Genomic DNA, 23,761 nt, shown 5'->3' with positions numbered 1-23,761 from the left:
GCTACCAATACAAAGCACAGCACTATGAGGGCCGCTATGGGGAAAATGAACTCAATCCCAGCTAGACCCAATGCACCTTCCTACCTAGATTTATCCACACACCTCACCTTCTAGACTGTTCTCACCTTTTTTTTTTTTAAAGCAATTTTTGCAGTGCAAACAGCTGTTGTGGGACAATTAATGAATCTTTTGCAGGAGTTTGTCTTCTGCTCCCAGAACTCTCTTGCTTTTCTCCTTTGTGACCACAGTTATTGCGCTCTTTGCAACTTAGACAAAAATTTAAAGGGCTTCAGGGATTGCATGGGTTCTGTCCTGGATGCCAGCCACTGAGGGCCTCTTCCATGCTGATCCCAGGGGATAACATGAGAACTGAAAGGTCTGATCCTCACATGAGCAAGACATACAAATTATTCATAACTGAACTAGTGAACCCAGAACCCTTCATATCTCTCTGATGAAACTTGGATGCCTTCTTTAACAAAGATTGTGGGAATGTCTCTTGAAAGTCATTCTATAAATTCCTTCAGATCAACTGTTACTTTTCGAAAGATATTTCTCAAAGTCTTTAAGAAAGGAAAAGGATACAGAGGAAAACTCTTACATACCTATTTTTTAACTTCATTACAAAAGAATAAATATACTGTTTAAAACCTGAAATATATTTAGTTGTATTGGACCAAAAGAAATAAGCACATGCGTGCTACCTGCCAGGCTGAACTGTTTAACTGAAGTTATGAGAACTAGTCTCCAAGGGAGCATTTTTAGAGTTCACCACACTGATCCTTCTCTTCTCCAGGAAATGCTGGAATGCTTTGCCTACCACTCCCTGTTTTTCAGTATGTCTGAAGGCATTAAGACCACCAAGGCTTTGTACCTTTCTGAGAGTTGGCTCAGACTTTAGTATTATTGGCACCAGGGTTTTTTGAAAATATTTGTTATCTTCTCTTGGAAGCTTACTTTTCTCTTGATAGTAACATTGGCTAGAAGAATATGGGAACTGCAAGCTTATCACAAGTAACTGATCAGCCTGGAGAATTCACACAACAATTAAAAATGTGGCTTTTCATACACCTGGCTTAACCTTATTACCCAAATGTAATATCTCATTTCCATCTAATCCATGCAGCTGTGTTATGGAAACTCTCTGTAATAGGGAGAGGGAAAATATTCTACATTATGAAGATTGACTGTGTTTTGCTTTATTGGCAGTTTCTAGATCATTTGGGAATTAGGGAAAATATTGAAGACATTCTTTCCTAGTGGATAGACAGGACCTCCTATAATTTCTTATAATTACGGTCATTATTTTCAAGCTAAAATTCATATTAGTATTCTCAGAAATAAGTTGATGCCCACTTTATTGCTGTTTTGCCACATCTATCTGAAATCACTGGACAATATCAGTGTTTAAAAATGCTGTCAATTGCTCTGATCAGAGATCTGGGTATCTGTCTTCTCAGATGAGACCAAGCCCATCATAATTGCTTGAAGCTCTGTGTGTGTTGCCCTATCTGAAACATCTAACTATTACAGATTAAAAACTGTAGCAGAGGACAGGAAATGAGAACACCATTTCCCTGTCAAGTTCCAGAGAATTACAAACAAGAGAAGGATCAGTTTGCAGCAGAGTAACCACTGGAGTTAATAATGAACATCTGAGCTGGAATCAGGAAGTGACCAGATGGCAGGACAACCACTGGGGCTTCTTCACCAGTGTGCACTTGTGATATAAGCATTCTCTTAGTCATAAACACTCTTGGCCAGGATCTTTACGTGCCAGCACTAATGAAACTTAAATTGTTTATCACAGAATCACAGAATGGTTTGGGTCGGAAGGGACCTCTGGAGATCATTTAGTCCAACTCACCTGCTAAAGCAGGTTCACCTAGAGCAGATTGCACATTAATGCATACAGGTGGGTTTTGAATGTCTCCACAGAAGGAGACTCCACAACCTCTCTGTGCAACCTGTTCCAGTGCTCTGTCACCCTCAAAGTAAAGAAGTTTTTCCTCATATTCAGATGGAACCTTCTAGGGTTCAGTCTGTGCCCGTTGCCCCCATGCTGTTGTTGGGCACCACTGGAAAGAATCTGGTCCCATCCTGTTGACACCTACCCTTGAGATATTTATAAGCATAAAAAAGGTCTGCTCTCAGCCGCCTTTTCTCCAGGCTCAACAGTCCCAGCTCTCTCAGTCTTTCCTCAAAAGAAAGATGCTCCAGACCCCTAATGATCTTTGTTGCACTCTACTAAACAGACAGAGGCTTCTGGCCATGTGTTTGCCTGTGCAGCTGTATTTAGGCATCTGTGTAATATTTTTTCAAATGTTTGTGACAGAGGAACTTAGGATGGGAAGTAATTTCCAGTTTTAGTGGGTCCAGTTCTCTGCTAGTCAAGTAGTTCAATAACCCTATTAATACATTTATCATATTCCATTTTAAAATATGATAGACTGTTAGCATCCTTTGCAAAGCCTCTTGCAGAAATTCGTTCATGTAATGGTTGAAAGCCAGTCTTCTAATTGCCAGCATAGTCATACTCCTGGACAATGATACAACTGATCAGTATCTGTCAGCCTTGACCATTGCTTAAGTAGCTCTAGCTCACAACTACATCTTGTTCACCCCTTCTTCACACTTTCACACTTTTCTTCCTTTCACTTATTCCAATAAATGAGCCACAGCTTATAGAAGGGATTGTTCTTACTGGTCCCTGAAACTTTGTTTTATGTGATTTCATTCTGGTACTGTGGCTGTCTTCAAGGTCATCCTGCATCTCCTTTATAGTAGTCCAGTTATGCTCTTAATTAAGCTGGGTATTAATTTTGCATGGTTAGATAATTTAATCAGAGTACTTGCTATTGTACTTTCTTTGCTGAGACAAATAATGCAAATATCAAGTAAAATTGGTCCCCAAACCCACCTTGGACAAAATCTACCATTAGCCTCTCCCAGGCCTAGAAGTTAATTCAGACCAACTTATTGTTATCTTACCTGCTAGCCAGTTCTGCCTTGTTCTAATTCCTATTATTTTCATTTTGGCTGATAAATTCGCTTGGGATATTACAAAGGTTGTTTTTTAAAATAAGTTTCCAGAAGGTTGAATTTATCCTATGTTCTTTGTCCTTAAATAAATCTTTTATCAAAGGCACATGTCAGGTTAGTTTGACACAATCTGTTTACCCATATGATAGGTACATAACTTTTCATTTATCTCCACATTTTAAATTTTTCTTTCCTTGAATTGATTGTGAAAGCCTTGGATTACTATGTAGGTCACAGAACTATTGTTTCCTACATTAGATTCCCCAACATTCCCATTCCTTCTTTGAACATAGCTATTGCATGTTGTTCACCAGCTGCGTAACATCATCCCCATCATCAGTCGAATCATTTATTTAAGTCCTTGCTCTTGAGTTTCAATTTAATATGACAGGTTTTAAATGTTGTAAGCTAAAGCAAGTTTCTTTCGCTGCTGTGTTGCATGAATGCATTAACTTGGTTTGCACCCACCTCAGACATGGTCATTTTGTAGTCATTGGTTGCTATCCTGCCTCACTCTTCCCTGTTGAGGACAGACAGATTTCAGCCTGGGTCAGCTGCATCCTGTGGGACTAGTTTTACCATGAGCTTTAGAGTCTGAATCTATTTGCTGTAGTGAATGTTTTGTGATGTGGTAAATGGATCAGGTGTAGTTGGGGATACCAGGAAAGACTCACAGCTACTGGTGTCAAGCTATTTCTTTTGCTCTGTGGGGTCTCTTTTTCAGCATTTTGGCAAAAATAAAATTGTATAATGTAAAAGGACATGGTTTTATTGTGATACCAAACAAACTGATTTTTCAGTCTCAGAAATGCTGCAGAATGGAAACCCGATTTTCTTTATTGGTGCAGTCACCATATTTTTACCGAGGTCAGGGCTGCCTGTGGTTGTCAGGGGACTTCTTTACTTGCTGAGGATAAAACCATAGAATCACATTTGCTAACCTTGAGTCAACTGAGACATCCCTGGTTTGCCAGGACTGCTAATAAATGATGGAAAGTGGCTTGGTGATCACTTACGCCAGCTCCCTCAGAACCCTTGGGTGGATCCCATCCAGCCCCATAGACTCACGTGTCACCAACCATTTCCCCTTGAATTATTTGGGCTTCATTCTGCTGCCTGTCCCTCTCTTCTGGCTTAAGGGGCTGGGTGCCTGGAGAAGAACTGGTCTTGCTATTAAAGCCTGAGGCAAAGAAGCAATTAAGTACCTAGAGCTGAAAATGATGCCCTGCAGTGGTTTTAGTTTGTCTTGGGGTGAGAGACTGGGTATATTTAATTTTGCTGTGTTGTCTTATCATGTAGAGCTAGAAGGAATTTTTTGTTCAATTTATCATTGTCAGTAGAGTGGAAGGTGGAAACACACCCTCTTGCTGTAGTTTGAAAAAGAGGGTGGTTACACCGCCTACATAGTGCTTGACATTTGATAGCACTTGACACGCTTGTGATGATTATTTGGCATTTTTTGAAACTGGTGAGAAAAATGTAAAACAGAACAAGTTTTGAAGTTTTATGAAAAAAAAGATTTATAAAAGAAACAGGATCTTCGGTTCCTACATTCTCCGCATGGTAATTTTGCCTTTCCAGTGAGTGGCTAAAGTGGTAAGTGCAGCACTGGCTACAAACTAATTAAAGCTTCTTCATTAATTAAACAGAAAAAAAAAAAAAAAAAAAAAAGAGATAAATGACATTTGCATTTGTCGATGGCTTATTATGGTAAATGAATTGCCGGATGGTCGATGTTGATGTTTTCCGGTTGGTTTCCTTTGGCTTCTTGGCTGAGATTGTAGCACAGATTATTATTGTCTCACACATCTGCTAGGGGATGTGTTTCCATTGTACATCACCACTCACAAACATGTGAATTACTTCCATATTGACCACTCGTACGTGTATCATGGCAGCAACGTGGGAAGAGACATTCCTGTAGGCGTACAGAGCTCTTGGATATGCTTTATGTGTTTGTTTTTCTCACTGATTGTCCCATCTGTGTGCTCTGTGCCCACTTTTAATTGAATGATGAGTAGGGAGGAGCATGATTTAGGAAGTATGCTTTCTTTCAGTTTTTAGGGCTTACGTTATAATTTATCTTGAATGATTATGAGTCACGTATCTGCCTGCCAGTAAAATACAACCTTGCAGGAGTAATGGCATTCTTCTGTGGTGAAGCTCTTGGTAGCTGAAGGTGCTGAGCAGGTTCTTAGTACTTGGCCATTCAGTGCTAGAAACAAAGCAGATTTTTGTTGTGCATTACGTATGATGTAGTTAAGCTTTTCACATAATGGCGTTTTCCCCCTGTGCTTTTCTGAGAATTTTAGCATTTTTCTGAGGCTGCTACTCTTCTTGTTTGCAACAAGCTGACTTTGTATTTTAGTGTCTGGAGATACTCCTGTTTGCTAGATCAGAAGCATCTGCTTGAGAGGTTCCTGTCCTTCCGGATGGAAGTGATTTACATTTCAACTCACCATGCATAAGTGTGTGTGTGTGTGTGTAAACAAGACAGAGAGGTATGCTGCAATAGAGAAAAATTATCTTAAAAGGTTTAAACCAAGTTTTGTTTAACCCAATATTATCAGCCCCTTTTTCTTCCAGACAGGTTTATCACAAGTATGTCAATAGAATAAATCTAATGTACTACTGTAATTGAGCTGTATATACAAAATTAGTCATGGCATACTCACCGTTACTATGCTGGAAAGCCTGACAAGCAATGTTTCTGTCACAGTAGTCCATATTTTCTTTCACTAGTCAGTAATGTAATAGTAGTAAGTTAAGTAATATTAGAGACAGTTTTTTAAAAATAATAACATTAATTAAAAAAATAAATTGCCAGGAAGTGCTGATTTGACCTCGATATGGATGAGTTTTAGGAATGGATATCTTCTTGCATACTTTTCTGTGCTCATTCTCAGCAGAGATGCAGAAGGTTATACACTGGAACAATTTCATACTCACACAGCTGGAACATTTGTCTTAATTGTGCACATACTCTCCTTAGTTTTATTCTAGTTTTGTCTTAAAGGATAGTGGTTACCCAGCCTGTAAGATAACAGTTTTACATTACTACTTTTGAACATCTTTGTTAATGTGAATCCCATTGTAGAGCTATATCAAAATATGAACGTTTAAAGAAAATAGATTTTTGTATTGTTTGCCTTATTACTCGCCTTCCATTTAGTACTAGAGGTAGAGAGAATTTCAGTATTAAACTTGGTACTGTGTTTATGTCCTTAGGCTTTGCATTTGAAATTAACCATTCTCTAAGGTAATACTCATTTTCTTTGCCCCTTGACTTGTCTTTTTTTTAGCTATGCAGCTGATGTTGATGCTTCTGTGTTCTTGGGAACAGTTTGAGGGTTTGTAGGAGCAGACCCAGAGGAAGTGTGCTCCCACAGTAAAAGGAGGAAAGGGAGACAGGATATGGATGCTAAACTGATCAACATGCCACACGTCCGTCCTTCCTTCCCTCCCCCTGTTAGTTTGGCATACAACGTGCAGTAGGATGTCCTTTTTCACCTTGGATCCTTTCCATGTAACTTTTTTTAGTTCTTACTATTTAAAATAGCATTTATTGTTGCTTACCCTAACTACTATCAGAAACACGTTCTACCAGTAGCAAATGCTATAAAAATAGGCAAGACTACATAGACCTACCTTTGATAGTCCTATAAACTACAAAGGAAAAACAAAGGTGAGGGTGAAGGGAGGAAAAGATAGATCATCTGAACAAAGTAATATAATATTCTGTTTGCCCATTTTGGGTTTCGTTATTCCGATTTCTTCTGTTCTTCTTGTCTGCTGATTGTTTTACCTTATTTTACTCTTACATTATTGCTTTCTCTTCATCGTGTAAGTTAATTTTACTTCCTGTTTTGTAAAGGACAAGTATGTTTAATGGTCCCTTTGTAAAATCCGGGAAAGGGTGTAGGTTTCTCTCATTAGATAGCTACCGGAGATCAAACTCTAGATCCTTTATTCCGCTGCAACTTCTGTCTCAGATGCATGTTGTTTGGAGCTGTGGGGGAGAAGTGCATTAAAACCCAGAAGGCAAATAAAAAGAACACAACTGGAAACAATGGAAAATAATATCCTTGTCATTGTCTAACCCCCAAGAAAATGTTATTTAAAAGTCAGCTCGAGTTTTAGGAGCTGACTTACCATTTGTATACCCACGAGTTGACAGTGAGTGGAAGTTAACAGGCATTTATTTGTACCCATATGCAGAAGAGAGGCTCAAAATTACTTCAAAAGTCCAGAAAACAGAAGAAAATTATTTAAGCTCAGTGGAGGAAGAAAGGTTGAAGTGTAATATAATAACTAGACAATGCAGACTCCTTGTTAAGTTCTTAAAGAAGATGAGTGGCTGTTTGGTGGAATTGTGCAAAATACATTTTTTTTTCTGCAAAGATGGTAATATCAGGACCCAAACCTGACTCCAGGGGGAAAAGGTAAAAAAGCTTGAGGGCAGAAAAGTCATAAGACCTTGGTTCAGCAAGGACAGGGAAATGACAGAGTAATCAAGTCTTTGTCATCTGGGTGGGAAGTGTCAGACTTGATGCTAAGTTTGACACAGGCACCTTAATAACATATGGAAAAATAAAGTATCAAGATGACATCGTGCTGAGTTATTTGCATCTTTCTCTCTGGCTTTCCCATAGAGTCTGTCTGCCATGTTTTCTCTTCCTAGGGAGGCTCCTTGTGGGCTATAGGGTGCTGTTTTGGGCCTAAAATTCCAATTTCCCTCCTTGCTTCAGTCCATTTTTGTCAATTCTTGCTGAGAGGAGCTGGTCCTGCTCTGCAGGGACAGGACAACAGCAGCACCCAGGTGGAGAGATACCGTTGTCCTCCATAATTTCATTATTGCTAGCACTTGTGATTTTACTGCAAGATGAGTGATATTTGTTTAAATTACTGCCTCAGTTGCTGGAGTCAGTGATTAAATGAGAATCTCAGCTTTCGTTTATAAATAAACCTCCAGCATTTGTAGGTGTTGAGAAAGAGTTTGAAAATGTGGTAAAGTAGTGTGACTTATACCCTAGAGGCTTAGAGGCTAGGAAACAAAGCAGCAAAGTTTTAAAAAACCCTTCATTTTATTACTATTTAATTATCTGAGGTTGCTAAAAAACTTTTTTTTAGTGGTTGCTTTATGATTTTCAGCTACGTAAACTGATAGTACTGCAGATCAAAAATCTCTTCTTCACTTCTAAGAGTTTTAATTAGAATTTCCATGCAAACATCTCTGCAGATTTTAAGCAGCCGATTGAAGAAACATAAAGAGAAAATTTTTATATGAATTTTCAGCATTGTTGGATAGATCTTGAGTTCACACAGAAATGTTATTGAAAGCTACAGTCTGTCAAAAAGTGGAGCAGGAGGCAGTGCCTCCTCTGTTTCTTGCATTGAGCCAGCTACCATGTACATGGACTCCAAACTTAGTAAAATTGGTGAACTATTAATAATAAGAAGGGATTTTGTCTGTATTATGAATTGATGTGCTTGTTCCAAGGCAAAATTCTCTTTTTTTCTTAAATCTTTACAGGATTCAAACTAAGTCGTGTTGAACAATAGGGTGCTCATCCAAGGAGAACTACTGAGTGCATTTAATTATCCTCACTGGTTGTCTCAGTACAGAGCGTACTTATTATAGATAATGCTACCTTTGAAAGCATGCTGTTAGCAAGAGCGTTCAGTTTATTTTGGTAGATCAAATATGAGCGTTGCTTCAGACAGTCTTAGATGTTCCACTGCTGTTTTGAAGGCAGAGTTTCCAGGCGTAGTTGCTCCTTGCTTTGACCTCTTGTGTTTCTTTCTAAGGGGTGGGGAGGTTCACAAATTTTGTATTCCCTCCCTATAGTAATTGTACAAGACACTGGAAGTGTTTTCATATAAAAGCAAGTACTTTTCCTATTCCTGGCCTATAACCCTCTAACTTATTTATTTGTTTCCTTTTGAATGCAGATTTTAGTAATGTGCCTGATGTCACATCCAGCTTGAAAAGGAGCAGTACTGATGGCACTCTGGACCAAGCACCACACAGGGAGAAGACTGATCCACCTTTCAAGGTAAGAACATGCTTGATGTCAAATCCTTATGAACAAAAAAACGTTATTGTGCTGTTAACACTCCATGTTTTGTGGGAAAGAATTTGACATATGGCACTAATTTGGAAAAAAAAACTTTGTGAATATTAGCTGTGCTGTGTTTTATTGTCTTGAGGTCACCCAGACAGGTCAGCATCTACAACGCAGCTGCTGCATCTCCAAAAGCAGTGTGATGGGGGCAAATGGCAAACAGGCAGACTTATCAAATTCATCTTTCTGTGTTGCTTGAACCCAGTTCTGTGGAGAACAGTAAAGCTGCTACGGCTTTCTAATTGATTAAGTTTGGTTCATTTTTTCTTTTTGTTGATACTTTTAGGATTAAGACTGCAGTGACTGTAGCAACACTAGTTTAACATGAATGGACTGCAGAGAGATGCAGTGTTTGAGAGTCAGTGGTTCCCACTTTGTAATTTGAAGAACCTTCATGTGTCTGCAGTTACCGTTTGACTTCAATTGGAGTAATGGATGCTCAGACCTTCCCTCAGTCAGGACTTTGGAGGCTGAGGCAGGGACCCCCAGAATTAGTGTTCACATTCAAATGCGTTGGTCTTTGAAGAGCAATTTTTCATCCAGTTTACTTTGAGTCAGTCAAATTGCTACCTGTGTCCAACTCAGGTGCATATTGTTTTGAAGACAGCATGGATAGTGTTTTCATGTTGGTGGCCATGATTTTACTAGGCATTGCCATTCCAACAACAGAAATGTTTTTGTTACTTTCTGTTGGTGATTTGGTTGTATCTCCAAGCACATTTGTGAGAACACTCACATTACATTTTTGCATAACAGAAATGAAGCTAAAGTTTTTATGGTTCTGGAATATATTACTGTCTTGTGTAGGTTGGATGAAAAATTGGTAGAGATAAGGCAGAACCTAAAAACTCTGAAGACCAGAAAGGGAAAGATATATTGTGCCCCTAGCCATACATACTGGGAGGAGCTGATCCTGTCTTACTTTTAGAATTACTTTTTAATCTGCTTCAGTCCAATATAGGTGAGTTTATGCAGTTTCCCCAGAGAGCCAGGAAGAGGCCTGGTGATGGTGGGTCTTTAACCCATTTCCTGCTGTGCAGGGGATTCTCATAGAGAAAATCTGTATCCTGTGTAACACATTGCTTACGCTCCCCGAAAGTCTTTGCAACCAGACAAGAATAAACTGGATTTTCTTCCCCTAGGACACATTGTTCCTTTGGAAGGGCTAATGTGGATTTCTCTACCCTCCTGTTTTAGGGCCTCTGCCGTGTTTTAGGGGCAGGGATCTTTGTGGGAGCACAGTGAGTGTGACCTACAGACTTAGAATGCCTTGGTGGCTGCTGCACCAGCAGGCTACTGCTGGGCCAGGTGCCTCAGGGTGCCCTGCTCACCTGGGGTAGGTGCTGCCCGCCAGACACTGTGCACACAGACATGACTGAGCTCCCATCCTGCTGGAGTGAAGGAGAATCTGGGGTGTCAGCTTCACTTTAGCAGAAAAACAAAGCCAATCCTGTCTGCCTGTGCCAAATGCACCAGATGACAGAAAATTAGGGGGAGTTCAGGAGGATTTAAATATACAGAGATCAACTCATGTGGGCTAGTTGTTGCTCTGAACACACTAAATTGGCTCCAATGATCTGAATCGTGTGCTGCGATTAAAGCTCGAAATAAGAGGGGAAAACAGACAGGTCTGCTTCTTCCTTTCTCTCCAGCCTCAAATCTGTCACGTCTAGCAGTGTTAATGGCTTGTGCACAATTTGCTGAAGTAACTACTGATGCCATATTGCAGTTCACTTCTTGGGTTGGCATGCAGGTCTGCTAGTGTCATTTTAAAAACTGTCTAAAGCTGTCCTAGTTTTGTAGGTACAAGGAGGGAGGAAATGGCTTGGCAATCAGAGGCAGGCTGACTTGAACTGCAGCTGTAAACGACTCTGTGACAGCTCTACAATTTCTGCAAATGGGTTGTAATTGATTGCTGTCTTTCTGTTGGAGGATGCCTATTACTGTCAGAGCTTTTTGTCTGACCCTTTTGATTTCTTCAATAGATGTAGAATTAAAAAAACCCCAAACCTCACAGTAAATTTAGGTAGTGTATATTGTATATGCTTTTCTGATTGGGTATAAAAGGAAAAAAGGAATTAAAATAATTTCTGTTTTTATAGCTGTGATTTGGGACTGCTTGCCAAATGAACAATAGCTATTGCTAATAAAGGCTAGTTTGAGGAAATTGTGCAGTCTCAAAATGCGTAGCATCTGGATTTGGTGGGGTTTATTGTTTTGTTTTTTCCTTTCTTTTTCTTTTTTTTTTCTCTTTTTCCCCCTTTGCCTTCTGTTTCCTGTGTGTGCTAACTTGACCCACGCCTGTGGGAGAACAGTAGCACAGACACCTCAGCATTAGTCGATGTCACAGAAGTATGGGGGAGAGGAGATTTGTGAGCACAGCTCTGTGAAGAGGTTGGTGGCGCTAAGAGGTTCTGAGCACAGCCTGGAACAACAGGCAGCTTGGGATTGCTTGAGGGGAGAGACAGCTAGAGATGCTCACTTCCCAGTTGAGAGCAACTCTAAATGTAATTACTTGGCTCTGAGGGAGCAGACTGCTTTGAAGTTTGATTGATTTTTCTCCTGCAACATGTAAGTAAATAAAAAACAGTCTTAAAGCTTTGGATTTAATGGCTGCATATCTGATTTCTAGATTTTGTGTTTCTCATTTGGAGCCTGTTTGTTTGTTTTTCACTTTTATTTTCTTCATCTCATACCAAGCTAAGGTTAAACATCATCTTAACTGAAAGTACAGTGAGGCATTTCATAAGTGCCTTGTAATCTCAAAGGAATAAGCCTTTTGTTGCAGGTGTTCATTCAGTCATTCATTCATTTTTTGTAATCCAAGAAATGAATGAATTTAGAATAGTTGTGTGTTTGTCTTTCATCTGAGAGCTAACCGATGCATTAGAAGGGCAATATAGGATTGTTTCATTCCAGAAACAGAAGCTGTTCCTTAAGTTACAAAATATGGTTACAAACACATGAGCATCAAGAACTATCCATTCCAGAGGCTCATTAGTTTTGTCAGCTCTGTATTCTCTGGGATGCCCCGTTTATGCCTTTAGTACCTTTAGCTGTATTTTCTATTTTATTTAACAAGGATAGATGTTATACTTCTAACACATTCTGCTGCAGTACATTTTCAAACTGTGTTAAAATACTGTTTATGTAGCAGTGTCGTGTTGTCCTTGCAATTGTTGGTTCTGGAGTATGTAGGCGTACTGTTGACAGAAGAATAGAGGACCTCAGAAAATCTGGGGATTGAGTTTGCCTGTCGGCACAATTAGGTTTAGTTGTGTTTAATCATTTTGAGAACTAATTGTCTGTGCTCCTGGTGCTCAGTTAAATCCTAGTACGTTGACAGTTGCCAAGAATCAAGCTCTCCGTACATCTGAATAAATAAAAAATGCAACCTTTCCTTTACCTACTCATGATTTCCAATTGCAAACTCTACTGGTTAGAAATGTTCTTTCTAGTCCATTGTTTCTTTTAAGTTGAAGTTTAGTGGTCTTTTACTAACTTGCTTATCTTTACTTCGTATTTTCAATATTTTAAAAATACCCTTTTGAAAGACAAGCATAGCTAAAAGGTGAAATTTGATCATATAAGTAACTACTATTCTAAGGTCTCTTGTGAGACTGCTGTGATCTGACTTTTAGTTGTGCTGAATCTTTTGAATATCATTGGAGATAAGTATTTCTAGAATCATATTAAATTTTAACAGAAGACAGAACTGTATATGAATGCACATGTGACAGGGGGAAGATGTATTTTCACTGTAAGTATTTTACAGATCCTAAGAAAAAAAACTTGGAGTAAACTGTGCAAATATTTCACATAACTTCATTAGATTCTCAGCTGTACCTTTGAGTTCTTTAAGAAATCTAAGAAACATGGTAAAAATAGCTAGTGTAATTGCTTTGTAATCATGGTAAAAATAGTAAATGAATGCAGAATGGTTTTATGCTGGCGTCTTCAAAAATTAACATTGCAGATGCAGAAACGGAAGTTTGTGTGATGAGAAACTTTGAATGTTGACAAGAATTTGCTTTCTAAAGAATGGCCAACTGGTTAGACTTTGTAATGCTTTTGACGTGGTGCTATGTTTCTTTCAACAAAGAAGTAAAATTGATTCTGAGAATAAGCTGGGTGTAGACACTTAGAGAAGTTACCTTTGCTATTTCTACACCCAGAACAGGTTATTGATCACACATCAGTATGTGTACATGAGGACAAGTCTATTCTCATCACCTCTTAATAAAAAATAATTTAAAAACCACTACACACTGCAGAGGGAGAAAACTAACTTTTGTATCTTGGGAATACCATTCTTAGTGCAATGAACAGAAATGATGGTTAAAAATCCCTGAACTCCTTTCAGTAGCATGGGCTGCTTTAGATTAGCTCAGGTCGTGCCTTCTCCACTCCTGTTCAACAACTTTCTGTCCATCTGGTGTGGAAATGAAGAACTTATGACAAGTCTGGTCAGCAGAGCACATAGTACCTTTGGCAAACACAAATCTGCATCTCCTGCAGGATGGAGCATTTTCATCAAATGCTTTAAGCTATTTGTAGGGATGAGGTGCAGGTCAGTATAATGGCCCTACTTGAAATGTCCATATTTATAGATACAGAGGAAAAAAGAAAGTAGAAAAAATATGTACCTGTGTACTTCAGAAGTCTGGCTTTGGATACTTGAGTTTATGATGTCAAATCATCCTTTCAGTGCTTTTGAAAACTGTGTATTCTGTTTATTGTGATGGCAGTTGTGGGTAGTCCTCTGTTTGCCAGAGAGAAGCTTTTGCAAGTACAGTGAGAATTAAATGTTTCCATGAACTCTGCATGTCTGGGACCAGGGTGAGAAGTCTGGTTTTGGCCTCCCTGCATAGTCCCACTTTTCATTTGCTGGTGTGCAAATATGTGCCTAACTTGGATAACTTTTGAAGTTTTTCTTCCAACCCATCTTAAGTCTATGTGCAATTGAGCATCTGGTTTGCATGTTAGAGCGTGCCCAAGCAGTGTGAATGCAGAGACTGAGACTGGGTCAGAAAGCTCACCCATCTTCCTACTTCTGCCTCATCCAACCACCACAACAAGCTTCCCAAAACAGTGCTTTCTACAGGTGCAAAATATGTCATGATTTCAGTAAGGAAATCCTTGTGTTACCTATTAGCTGATTTCACATGGCTATCTCTCTAATGAAAACCAGGAAATATTTTAAAGAATTTGCTGAGTATGTGGTTTTGACCTTTTGGATATACAGCACAGCCGTGTACTGGTGGGATGCTTTTCATTAATTGAAGAAATTAATATTTTTTCTTCAAACTGTCTGAAACTAGTTTTTAACCCCCTTCATTAGAAACAGCACTAAAGGCATCAACTTCTCATGTAGACAAAGTAATTTAAGGTTAAAAAACCTGAGGTACAATATACGTTCAGGTCTAGTTTCAAACCTGAATGAAAGAATGTGTATCCCATTGCTAGTCTGTCTGAACGCTCAATTATGAAAGAAAAAATTGTGGTTTAATTTTGAGAAGAAGGGGCAAGTGCGGCTGTTGCCATGGAATAGTAGAGGCAAAAGCAGTTAACAGCCATTACTCATATAGTCTAATCCCAGCAGAAAATTAATACGATTGCTCAGTGTTTATGCATGGTATTTTATCTTCCAAAAGGAAGCAAGGAGATGCTAGGAATGATGTATTCCTCTGATTTGTTCCCTGGAAAACATTGTACCAGCATGTGATCTTTAGCATGAGTGCTGTGGGTTAGTTCAAGGCACCGTTATTCGAAACACACCCAAGAGCCTTCCACTGGTACCATCAGTAAATGTAACCCTATATATTTGGTTGTGGTGGATCATTTACTTATTTTAACCTGGTAATGACACTCATTCACTCTCAGAGAGGAGATAGGAAGCATCAGTCTGAATGTGTGTATATAAGCAGTGGATGATTGTAGGTGAACGTCAGGAAATGTTTATTCTTCTCCACCAAAGTTAAACAGTTGCCTAATATGACTTTTTGGTATGAAAATTGAAGATTTACCAAAATATACTGAATTAGAAAGAAGATTTGCAATAATATGGTGCGTAAAACATAAAAACTGACAAGTACAAACTGTGTTTTGATTACATTTTTAATAGTGTGGCAATGTATATGTGTATGTTCACATGTATCCGGTAGATTTCAGAGCCATATTTCTCTCCATTTGGTATTTTGTTGAGCAAAGACTGTAAAAATCAAATATCTTGGAAGGTGAATGTTATTATTAATCAAGTGAACATCAGTTGCTGAACTACATTGAAAGAAAGCCAAGCAGAAATGACCAGAAGCTCAAGAGAGATTCCCCTGGGCAAAATAAGATAAGTGGAAGAAAAAACTACTGGTATGCCCATATGGCCCCAAACCTATTTCTTGCATGGAACAAATTCCAGTTAAACGATGTTCATGGTGATAGCTTCTCATTAGCTCTACTTTGCATTGCCCAGGCAGTTCCCTCTTGCACAGCATGTCATTAATTGCACGAGAGCTGCCTGCCTGAAGGTTTGCTCAGCATCCATAGGACATTAAGGATCTTTCCTTTTTCCTTTATTTTAGTCTTGAGAACCTCTCCTTAGCAGTTGATGAGATCCAAAAGCTTGGGGAGTAGTCTGCAATTAACATCTTATTTTTTTTTCCCCTGTTCTTCTAAGGAAAGGGATTAACAATGTAGTACTCTCAAAATCATGTATACTCCTCCGCAATACACGTGTCATTTCCTTCCAGATGTGAGATGTATTTAGGGAGTCTAAGAGCTAACATGGGAAAATAGCATGTTCCTCAGCAGTGGTTTTCCTTGATTCAGTTGTGCCTGGAGGGGACAGTTCTACATCGAAAGTGCAACAGAAGCCTGTGGGGAGCTCTGCTAATTATTTTGCTTCCCTTGCAGACAGGCCAGCCTGTGCTGAGCCCAACCAGAGTCGCTGGTTCCAGCAGTGTGGAGCCACAACTGGACCCCTGCTGTCATCGTGCACCTTTTGAGAAGGGTGAAATTGTAGCCTGTTAGAAGTCTATAAGAATTCTGATGATTAGTTTAGGTTTCAAATTTTTTTTCCACCCTCAGAGGAAGCATGAAAACTAATGAACTAGGTTATGGAAGCCTTGATGTAAACCTACCAGTAAGTGCTTGCTACCCCAGTACTGGATTTCACTTTGTTGCATTGATCTTGCAGTTCTTTAAATTCAGAACAATACTCTTTGGATGGCCCAAAACTCAAATGCAACAATTGCCTGTCTTTGCTAATCTAGTAAGGAGCCTAGAAGCCATAAAGCTTGAAGCATGAAAGGTACTATATACCTAGAGTGAACCTGTAACCAGACATTAGGATGGGGACCTGTGTGCGTAATCATGGGTGAGGAGGCACAAGAATAGCAAGAAAGAAGAGCCAACAGAGACTTTGCAGTTCTTGCATGCAGAGGTGTGACTTGTATTGCTCTATTTCGTGCTGTTACACTGGGTTGCGGGGGTTTGGAAGGAAGGTGGTATTTTTTGCCTTTCCTGTGACTGAAGAGAATGTCCTCTCAGAAGTACTGTGACAGCTGTTTGTGTAAAATGTGCAGATGGTTTTGATTGGGAGAAGAGGTTGTGTTATGTTGATACGTGCAAATGAAAGAAGATGGTGAGAGTTGACTTATAATGCAGTTTTGCTTTGTAGTCTTCTGGGAAAAGTCCATGAGGCAGATGAAAAGAGAAGCAACAGTCCTGGTTCATTGCAACAGGATACAGAGAGTGGTGTTTCTGGAGATGCTTATGACTTCACTGATGAAGGACAGGAAGTTGCCTGGGAGTCCACCACCCTGGGCCTCCAAAGCAACCCCCGCCACCTGCAGTGCAGGATATGACGGCATCATTTCGCTTTGAAATTAAAGGCAGCGATATCTAATCACACTTTTGACAGACTCAGAGAACTAGGTAACCTCTATGCCATCTGTAGATATCTTTTGTGGATTTTTTAAGATCGAGATACTGTTCAGTTACAGAGCTAACAATAACACACATTTTTTTCCTTGTGATGCAGAAGCATTTAAGCGGAATTTTAGTGCGTGCCAGGGTGTGTGATGTGCCCATCAGTTATCCACAGGACACAAAGTCATTCTGAAGTCACATAAAGTTTGGAATACAAGATTTCAGACAAATACTGCAACCTAGGTACCCTCATACACTTTGATCAGACTTTGATTCATGTTCTGTGCTGTCAGGAACATGGAAGGCCCAAGGTAGACCTGAAATGCCAAAACTGAAAAAATCTGCTACCTGCAGTAGATTCTGCAAAATCAAAGTTGACAAAAAGATTCCTGAAAGGAAGGAAGAGGGGAGGAGAATTAAAAAAATTAGAGATCAGTTGAGTCAGATGCACAGGGAAGTTCAAATAGATTTTCCTGTTCTGTTACCTGTTGTCCACAAGCACTCTGTCTTTACCTGTTCATACCCCGTGTGGCAACTGTAGACCTTCACTCACACAGTGATTATTTCATTCGCAGACAATATGATCCTTCTGAAGTGCCCAAACAAAACCCTGCTGAAACCAGGAGAGAGGTTGATGTGAAGTTCAGGGTGTCTGCATCTGTCTTTACGGGGGGATTATTGCAACTTGTAATACTTGAAATGCAATATGCCTGCTACTAACAAGAAGACATAAGGGTTGCCCTCTCTGCCTCTAAAGAAGGCACAGTGCAAAAAAACATTGTGAGAGATGAATGCATCTACAAAGATAATGTATCAGTGGTTGCCATAGTTTCTAATTCAGTGCTTGAGAAAAGTTTTTGTGTTTAGCACAAAACACTTTGGGTGAGAATGCAGTGTTTAAGATGCTTCAAATTAAAAAAATTACCAAGACTTCCTTTGGAATGTTAACTGTTTTTTGAGCACTGGAATTAAAGAAAATGTCTTCACTGTGGTCAATTATGCTTCGAAAATACATTTTGAAGACATTTAGAAGTATGTTATTGATATAATAAGTGCAATAGGAAAATATTAAGAAAAATTATCCACCTACATTTATTAAAAGTATAAAGATGGAGTCCTTATAGATCACTGTAGAGATCTGGAGACCAGCTGAATTAAGCATGATCTTATAATGTTTGGAGACCACTAATATCATAGAGCTCCTCTTTATTCCACGGTATAAATGTACATATTGTATATTTTCATATATATATGTAATATGTATATGTATACATGTATATACATATGTATACACACTCTAATATATAAAATATGTTGTGTTTCCAAATTATGCTTCTGCTTCACTGGTGGTCCAGACTGATGTTATAAAGTAGCCTACAAGTGCTCAGAATGGTCCCAGAGGCAAGCTGCTGTTTCCTTTCATTCGAAGTATATACTGAGAGAGAAAAATTAGCCTTTTACCTTCATGCCTTAAAGGCAAAAGCAGGATGGGAAATGAACTCAATGCCGATAAGCACATCTAGACATATGGGGACAATAGAGGGAAGCCTGTATTACGGAGGATGTTACTGTTATGGTAACTGTCAAGCCTGGTGCTGCTAAAATGGAAAGATGAAAAACAGATGTCTGTAAAGGGAATGTGTGTTACTCAAAGGACACAGGAACAAACAATAAGGCTATGTCATTTTGCCAGTCACCTTAAAAGTATTTCAAGGTGATGGATTATTTTACATGTAAATTTTACATAGGAGACATATACTTGAAGAGGGCTTGAGTGTTTGTTGTATGCTTCTAGAGAAGAAAGGCTAAAGAAAATGCTTTATTTAATTTGGTTTATTTTAGTTTGCGTTTTCCACTTTTTTGATTTATCAAAGTCCCTCAATAGGAGTTGAAAGTATTACTAAAATATAGTGGGGTTTTTTTAATGAATACACATTTTTTAAAAAGCTGTTAATTGGTAACATGTTTTAGCTGGCATATGGCTAGCTAATAACTCAGACTTAATTAGCAAATCTGGAGAAGAATAACTTCCTAATATAGAATTTAAAAGGCCTGTCATTGTTTTTCATCAAGATTGACGGTATTGCTTGGACCTGAAATTTAGCAGCCTTTGTTTTTTTTCCGGTCCCAGTGGAAGAGATGTGTTTTAACACATATCTATTGCAGAAACAGAGCTTGAAATGGCCACGACTCATGCTGATAGAAAATGGAAAAGCAGTACCTTTCCAGTAAGAATAGTTATACTTGTAATAAATGTGGATCTAGTGGCCTGACCTGTGTTATTTTTGTCAATGTCATATGCAGTACCACAAACATTTAATTTTCACAGGGTAGTGTGTTTGGTTGGTTGGTTTTGGTTTTGTTTTTCTTTCTCTTCAGACTTGTGGATCTCTAGGGTCTGTGTACTGCTGCAAAGGCAACCACTAATGGTGGTCAAGAAAAGTAGCCATATACATGCTGCACAGTAGTTCATATAATTTGATTTTTAAACCAGGTTGTGCATTCATTGAAAAATGAAACGTCAGGAAGAAGGCAAAACCTCTCTTGCTCCTTTGAGACTATTCCTTCAGTTTTCTATTATATAGTCTTCTCACCTAGTGAATCCAGTATCTGTCTCCAGAAGAAAGGGTGTAATCCCTCAGCTAAACAAGAGGTTCCTACTACTGTGATGTGTTCTGCAAGCCCTAGAGCCTTATCAGCATCAGCGGCCTATTATTTCAGGGCTCAAGATCGTTGCTCCTCTGATAGGTGACCACTTCACAATGGGACATCGGTTTGGCAAATGCTGAGCTGTCAAGTTGCGCTAATGATTTGGAAAGAGACGGATGTAAGTTTAATTGCAGTAATTAAAGGAGAGGGCTGTGTCATTCCCTTGCTTGTGTGAAGGTGAATATCCTTGAAATCACTGAAGCAGCACACTGGTAACCAAGGATATGAAAAACAAGGCTTGGTGTATCATGTGAGTTCAAGAAAATGGTTTGCTAGAGAGCAATAGGCAGTGGCAAAGGCAGGGATAAATGAAGCCTTATAGCTCAACATCATTGCATACTAACGGTGCTGTGATAGAGGGAACATGGGAGTTACTGTGTTTTATTATGCCACTGGTATAGTATTTGATTAATGAATTGCTTGTCAGTCTTGTAACTATTGAGCTCAGTGGTGTCATGTCCTATACTGTTTTATTTAAAGTTACTTTGTTTTTAGAATAATATAGCTGTAGACCGGAATGGTTTTCTGTAAATATATAAACATGGGGACTTTTACTTTCAAGCCTGAATTTATTACTGAGAACAGTTGAAATTTCTTTTTATCGATATAATTCCAACTAAAAAGTTCAAAGGACAAGCACAATTATGTAAAGAAATTGTCCAGAGAGAGCTGTCTATTTATTTCTCATTTTATCATTGTAAGAGCATTTGTACACCACACCATTTAGCAGCATATACCCTTGACAGAGCATCAGTACCTTTGACGATTCACACTGACCTTCAGGGCAGTCAGCACCCTCTAGATATTTTTAGGTATTTGGCTAATTTTCTCAAAGCACCTGATGGTGTGTTTATGCAGTAAATTTCACGGACACAGAGGCAGGTACATTTCTGGGGAGATAAAACCCATCTTCCCTTGCCATAACTGCACTTTATCCTGCATTTACTGCATCAAGCTATTGATAAAAGAAACCCTTCTTATCTTGCACATTTTCTCTGCATTAGTAATAAAGGCATGTCTATTCATGCTGTTGTACACTGTTTAGCCCCGTTACACTGGGATGTTGACAGTGTCTCCAATTTTTGTTAATCGGAACAAAAGAGAAACTTGTGCAGCTGAGCTCAGAGTGAAGGTTTGCTCGTGGGGGATCGCAACACCCGTGGCTTCCTTCCGAGGGACCTTTTCCTCTGGCGAAGTTTGTATTCACAAGCCACAATGCCCGCCTTCAGGAGGAGTAAAACCAGAGCTAAGAGTTTAGCGCTGGCTCGCAAAACCCAGCAGCAGGCAGCAGCAGCGTACGGTTCCCTGCACAGGATGTTTTCTGTGGTGAGTTCTGCAGGGGTGATGGTTAGTCTGGGGATGTGCTGCTTAATCAGGCTAAGATAAATAGTGGCTGTCCCAGCATTAATGATCAAATAATGGATTCTGGTAACATGTAGTCCGTGGATGAGTTTATACCATTACACTGCATGGAAAAAGGTTTGGGCTTTTTAAAGTTTGGGGGGAGGGAAGGGTGGGCTGGTTGCCTGCACTGTTTGCTGCTGGGCTCAGGCAAATAGTTATTTATTGCATCTGACAGAGAAAGGACTAAGTCACGATCCGGATTTTGACAAGAAGTGGGATGGTTTTAACAAGATTCTTCAGGGAATTTTGGAAATAACTACAGCATGAACATTTTAACTGTTTTTTTTCGGTTTTTGACAAATAATTTAGGATTCTGGAAACAAGGAGGAAAAAATAAGAGCTACAATCAATGTACTGCTAGGGGGTTATTAGGCAGCTGTAAATATATTACTTGGGTGGCAGAAAAATACATGAGCCTTCTGCATTAAATATTGACAACATCATGATAAAGACATGGGGAAGGAGAGAATGACAGTATTTTCACAAGATCATGGTTTGGGAAAATCTGCATTGTGTGCTTTAATATCACCTAATAAGAGTCTCCTTTTTGTGACTTGGGATGTCAGGGTTCCTCTCTCTTTATTTTTGTCATGCTCTCATCTTTACATTTTGTATGGTCAGGATTTAACATTCTGAGATGGGAATGACTTCTGTTTTGCCTGTGACTTTGGTATGCATTGAGTCAGATGACACTGGAGATTTTAGAAAAGCTGAGCACAGCATCTATGAACTCTGTGGGAGCTGCTGGTCCTTGAGATGTGGTTAATGCAGGCTTTTGGGCCCAGATCTCTGCTGCCTGACTTGGTTTATAACTAGCATTTCAGACAAGTATGTAGGTCACCAGTGGTTCTTCCTCTATACCCAAGGAGAAAGATGGGCATCTCTCTGTGTGGCAAGTGAGAGGGAAGTTTTGCCACCATGCAATTTGTATTAATAGCTCAGGCACCATGTCAGGTGGGCTGCATCTTAGCTGTTTTATACAGCTGTGTGTTCACCCTTCTTTCAGGCCTTGGGCTGTGCAGTCAAGAAAGAGGTACTAGGTCATCAACCCCTCTTCTTACTCTATTTGAGATTTCTGAATGAGGTTGGTGACACCTTCTTGCATTACCAGAACAGGCTGACTTTGCTAATGTAAATCTTCCTGAAATGGGGAAATTTTGATTCAAAGGCAAAAGTTCATCATTAATCCTCCCTTGTTGTCTGGCCTGGTAGAGTTTAGTAGGGCAGCTTTTCATAATATGGTGTAGAGGGGTTGCTTCTCCCTCCTTAAAGCCTAACTCTAACTATGCTGGGCTTATTGCTATGAAGGATCTAAGTAGGCATTTTTAAAAAAAATACCTTTCCTTTAGCAATGTTTTAAATATTTTAATTAAAAGACATGCAAGAGACACAGTGAAGCAAAACAGACCCCTAAAATTTCAGCCATGTCAGTCAGGAACAGTTTCATGTTCTGTGTGTCCTTGAAGTTGAAAAAAAAAAATGAGAAGGACCAGATGATAAGTGATGACTGAGGATACTACTTTGCTTTAGCTTCTGTTGCTCAAAGCCAAGTGGCAGTCTTGCCCAGGTACCTATGGTGAAAATCCCACAAGGTGTTTTTCTGTAAAAGTCTGCTGATGTTTTTCAGGGTTAATAAACAATTTAGATGAGAGCACATACTGTATTAGTGTGTAACATAAGGCAAATTTTTTCAGTGGTCTTTATGGAAATGAAGGCCTGCAACTTGCTTGGTTACAAAGTACTTCACAGTCTCAGGATGACAAGAGATGTCTGTAGAGTGATGGACCCATAAAACCTGACTACTTTTAGGGCTGCCTAGTGCAAAAGAAAAGTGATGGACATCTCCAAAAGCTTTCCTTTTTCACTGAATGATGGATGTAAGGAGGTCTCTGTCCAATTGTTCATTTCTCAAAATCCTGTGTAATTGTATTTCTCCTGCTGACTGGTGCATTCAGTCTTCCTGGAAATACATACATCGGGCAGAGCTGAGCTGTTAGCTCTTTGTTTTTAGGCAGCACAAGACTAATCTGTTTGTGCAGGATGTTTTCTGAGCATGCTTCCTCTACAGATAAGGAATTAAAAGGACTGGTGATCACCCTGTAGATGTGGTTGGTGTCCTGCACAAGGGTACAGAAATCTGAAAAGTCATCAGAGAATATGCATGATTTTAACCCCACCAAAGAGTCTTTTTTAGACTGTAAAGTTTTCTGAGCCTACTCAAAATATCCTTTTCCATCACCTTTTCAGACAAACTGTTGGAAGTGTATAGGTCTGTACAAGGGTTTATACAGTTTTATTGGAAAATCTATGAAAGTGGCCAATAAAAGAGTTACAGTGCTGCTTAACGCCTTGGAATACAAGGTGTTTTGGTGTTGTTTTGGGGTTTTTTTCTACAAACCCTGCATAAGCTTCAGTTGTCTTTGCCAGCTCTAGTGCTGTTAGTCTAAAATTTTGGATTTTTAGCCTTATCTGTCTGCTCTTCTGTGCCAAAGGTAAGCTGAATCTGCTTCCAGTCTCCTATACATGTTGCTGAAAGTGGCATACACTCAAGTGAT

The 23,761-nt window shown here is 39.3% G+C and overlaps 1 protein-coding gene across 3 annotated transcripts in view; it reads left to right on the top strand.

The window, feature by feature from the left end:
* Positions 1 to 23,761, top strand: part of TIAM2 (TIAM Rac1 associated GEF 2) — a gene marked incomplete at its 5' end in the record, with an annotated part of 87,616 nt that overhangs the window by 48,351 nt on the left and 15,504 nt on the right. For all 3 annotated transcript variants that reach the window (XM_080341893.1, XM_080341892.1, XM_080341891.1), the window contains one exon: positions 8,995 to 9,098. In XM_080341893.1, the coding sequence (XP_080198019.1) occupies positions 8,995 to 9,098 (104 nt within the window). The remainder of the gene's footprint in view (positions 1 to 8,994; positions 9,099 to 23,761) is intronic.

The sequence above is a fragment of the Nesoenas mayeri genome (assembly GCF_963082525.1).
Source record: "Nesoenas mayeri genome assembly, chromosome: 3".
NCBI classification, from domain to species: Eukaryota; Metazoa; Chordata; class Aves; order Columbiformes; family Columbidae; genus Nesoenas; species Nesoenas mayeri.
The sequence above is the reverse complement of the archived record's forward strand: the minus strand, read 5'-3'. Positions and strand labels throughout refer to the sequence as shown.